Genomic DNA, 4,147 nt, shown 5'->3' on the forward strand with positions numbered 1-4,147 from the left:
TCAGATCTCCCATCAAAACCCCCTGTAACATCAGCTCAGGGCTCTGAACTTCAGAGCACCATCCCATTTTGGTCCACAGGCTTAAATAAAGAAGTTCTTAATAAATAAGCAGAAAGTTCTTCAGCTCCTCTAGTGGTGCTTGGTCTCTTGCTGAGTGTGATTTCTATAACACTTCCATTTAATGTATTTAATAATAAAATAAAAACATTTTTACTCTGTGTAAAAAACGTCACTAGACAGTAAGAACAGGATTATTTCGCTATGACTCAGTGAGTATTCCCTCTTAGAGCTGCTTTATAAGTTCAATGGGTTATGCCAATCACTTCAGTTAATAGTTCAGCTAATGAGTCAGGATATATTTTATAAGGTTGCCAACATTATTGTGAATATGTCAGGTCCACTAAAGGACATGTTTCTCAGTTTTCTCCCTGATCTGCCTTCTCGGCATTGCTGTGACGCGCATCGGGAGTGGAGCTGGGCAGGTTGTTGAGCCTGCTGTGTCAGGAGAGCGGTGGGTGCATGCGTTATCGCAGAGCAGAGCTGGACCCTGCAGCGGTGAGCACACGCTGTTGGTCCAGAGCAAGGCTCAGTGGGAACCTGACATATGTCTGCCCTACCCTTCCCTCCATCAGGTCCACAGCATGACGGCCACGGCCAACCACACGGTGGGGATGGAGTTCTACCTCACACTATTCTCGGAGGCCCACGAAATCCACTTGCACACGGCTTCCTGTTCTTGTTGATTTACCTGGTGGCACTGGTGGGGAACCTTCTCATCATCATCCTGGTCACCATGGACCAGTGTCTCCACACCCCCATGTACTTCTTCCTGAAGAATTTGTCCCTCCTTGATGCTTGCCTTGTCTCAGTCATAGTACCGAACTTCATTTTGAGCTCTTTGGGCCACAGGAGCACCATCTCTTTCTCAGGATGTGTCTCAGAGGTGTTGTTGGTGACTCAGTTTACTACACCTGAGCTGTCCGTCCTCACGGCCATGTCCTACGACCGATATGTGGCCATCTGCCACCCCCTGCACTATGACGTCATCATGAACAGGGGTTACTGTGTGCGGATGGTGGCTGTCTCCTGGTTCCTTGGGGGCATCTTTGGGGTCTTATACTCTGCAGGAACTTTCTCTTTATCTTTCTGTGGCTCTAGAAAACTCCCACAATTTTTCTGTGATGTCCCCTCTCTGCTGAAGATTTCTTGCTCAAAGTCACATGTCATCATTGATGTTAGTGTGGTCATTGGAGTCACATTTGGACTTTCCTGTGTTCTGTCCATTGGATTTTCATATGTGTACATTTTCAAAACTGTCACAAGAATGCCATCCTCACAAGGACAGTCAAGAGCGTTCTCCACCTACACACCCCATCTCATAGTGGTGACCACATTCATAGTGACGGGTGTCACTGCCTATTTGAAGCCAGTGCTGGAATCCCCGCATCCTGTGGACTTTCTGGTGTCTGTTCTCTATTCCGTGATGCCTCCGTCTTTGAACCCTGTGATATACAGCCTGAGGAACAAGGACGTCAAAGTCTCTCTGTGGAAGATTGTATGGAAACTGTGTCATAAGTATTAGGGGGGAAACAAGAGAACTAGTTTGTAGGAAGGATCAGTGACATGTATTTTTGTTGTTGCTGTGTGTTTTTTTTTAATAATTATGTAGATCTTCGTGATGTAATGTAAACAAATCAATATCTTGAATCAAGTACTCAATTTAATTTATCAGTTCAGGAATGAGATTTGCAGGTTCGTGATCAGCTTCATGACCTCAGAACCTGTGTGAGCTGGACACGTGTTCCCCCAGTGTTTCCATATAATTTGCTCAGAAGCACATGATGGGCTCTGGATGAGGCTTGCAAGCTGCAGGGCTCCAGCTCTGAGGAACCGGTGCACACATTCCTTCACCTTGCAGAAGGGACCTTGCCGATATCATGAGGCAATGTGGAATGGGCAGATTGCCCAGGTGTCGCCATCTAAGCATGTCAACCCTACAAGCCATGGGCCTCCTAAGACTTGCCCAGAGGGAAAGATGTGCTGTGGGAGGCCTGACCTGCATCGCTGGCACTGGAGACGTAAGGTCGTAAGCTGCAGAGACAGTCACCTCCAGCCCTGGGGGGCAGAGGAAGCACACCCAATGGAGACCCCAGTCAGGAATGCAGCTATGCTGGGGTTCAGTATGATGTGAGCATTGCTGCAATTCTGAGTCTAGAAGCTATAAAATAATGAACTTCTTCTGTTTTAGCATAAGATGTTGGTGACACCATATGACTGCAGCTGTATGAAATTAGCATGAGCCTAAAATCTTTGTCCCTGCAAATTCTCTTCAATCATACCTGGTGCGAACAGATTTGCAGCCACTAAAGTCTCAGAAAAGCTGAGGAATGTTGGAAAGAACACACAATTCTTGCTCTCAATATCTTTACAATATGGCAGAAAATCTTTCAGTTATGCCTATATTTTCCTTGTATTTACTCATATTACAAATAAAACCTTAATATGTTCTCATTTCTATTTTGTCATCAGCTTTATTATTATGAAATCAGATGTTATAAAAACTTCATCAACCTATCATTTCCTCAATTCTTGTCTTCGTTGTTGTTAAGGATATTCTAGCAGTTAAAGTTGGTATTTGGGATTGACAGTTATTTTGCCTCTATTTTATCAATTTATGGATGCCTTCATCATTATCCATACTGCCCTTTTATTTTTTTTAATTTTTTAAATTAATTAATTTATTTTTTTATTGGTTGTTCACAACATTACAAAGCTCTTGACATATCATATTTCATACATTAGATTGAAGTGGGTTATGAACTCCCAATTTTTACCCCAAATGCAGATTGCAGAATCACGTCGTTTCCACATCCACATTTTTTAAACTTATAAAGACACATTCTTATTGTGTGGGAGACTGAAAGTCTAGCTTAGCCTTTGTGGAGACACTACACAGTCAGATCAGCCCTGTTGAGCGTCTGGAGGCAGCCAAGCCGGGGCTTGTGGACTAGAGGGAGATGGCCCAGCAGTGTTCCTCTGCCTGAGGACCTTTATGGCTCAAGCCTCTGTGCAGTGTGGGGAGAGGACTTCACACTGCAGAGCAGGGGCGGGGGCTGTGAAGCTGGGATGTTCCTCACCAGTTCTGGGTGCTTATGGAGCACACCAACCTGCAGAGCTTCCCGATGCAGGCTCTTCTGAGCTCTGGGAGAGGACATCTGATACCAGGGCAATGTGGTCTTTCCTGATGAGCTCCCTGCATGGTTGGCTGATGGCTACGCCTCCTTGACTCCTCATGTGGAGGAGCAAGGCTGGCTTGGACTTCTTGTAGGCACAACCCAACCCCATGATCTAATGATTTCCCACAATCCCCAGCACCAAGGACCATCTACTGGGCATCAGTTTTCAGCCTAAGTATTAGGAAATGTAAACATAAAGGTTGCTTTTCATCAGCACTGATGTTTAATAAGGAGGATCAAGGGCAGCCAAGTTCTTCCTAGGCTCAGTGAAAAAAAAATTTTTTTAAATGTTTTTTTTAGCTACACGTGGACACAATATCTTTATTTTGCTCATACATTTTTATGTAGTGCTGAAGATCAAGCCCAGTGCCTCACATGTGCGAGGCAGGTGCTCTGCCACCGAGCCACAACCCCAGCTCTCGGTGAACAAAATTTAATCTACCAAGATTTGCATCTCAGGGACAATTCCTCAATTCTGAAATAGTGATTTCATTCAAATTTGTGTCAGTGATGATTTCTTTAAACTTTGTTAATTATGTGACATCTATTTTGACACATTGTTTCCTATTTGACAATTTTCATTTTTCCCCCACAGCATTGCTGACCTCGGTGGGATTTATGGGCAGCCCACTCCTTCACACTTATGTTGAGGTATCTGATTAGTCAGATACTGGATTTTGATATGCACATGGAGCTCTCTGGACTTTTTGTGCAAAAGAATTCATATTTTATTTCTTTAGGTATATCATGGAAGAGCTTGATCCCTAATTCTGAACTTTAAAAAAACATTACATTTTTTTTAGAGCAAGAAGGGAAATAGAATTCTCCATGCCCTCTCCTCCACCGAGACAATGACGTCATAATAGCATGTGACAGCACTGGGTACAGCTGACAGGGTGCAGCACCCAGGC

General features: G+C 44.2%; 1 protein-coding gene across 1 annotated transcript; it reads left to right on the forward strand.

Moving 5' to 3' along the window:
- The first annotated feature begins 604 nt into the window (after positions 1 to 604).
- On the forward strand, positions 605 to 1,582 carry LOC144249097 (olfactory receptor 14A2-like). The gene has a single exon (XM_077791228.1). It carries the CDS (start codon positions 605 to 607, stop codon positions 1,580 to 1,582), a length of 978 nt encoding a protein of 325 aa, XP_077647354.1.
- The last annotated feature ends 2,565 nt before the right edge of the window (positions 1,583 to 4,147 follow it).

Source organism: Urocitellus parryii, chromosome 1 (assembly GCF_045843805.1).
Source record: "Urocitellus parryii isolate mUroPar1 chromosome 1, mUroPar1.hap1, whole genome shotgun sequence".
Classification (NCBI taxonomy): domain Eukaryota; kingdom Metazoa; phylum Chordata; class Mammalia; order Rodentia; family Sciuridae; genus Urocitellus; species Urocitellus parryii.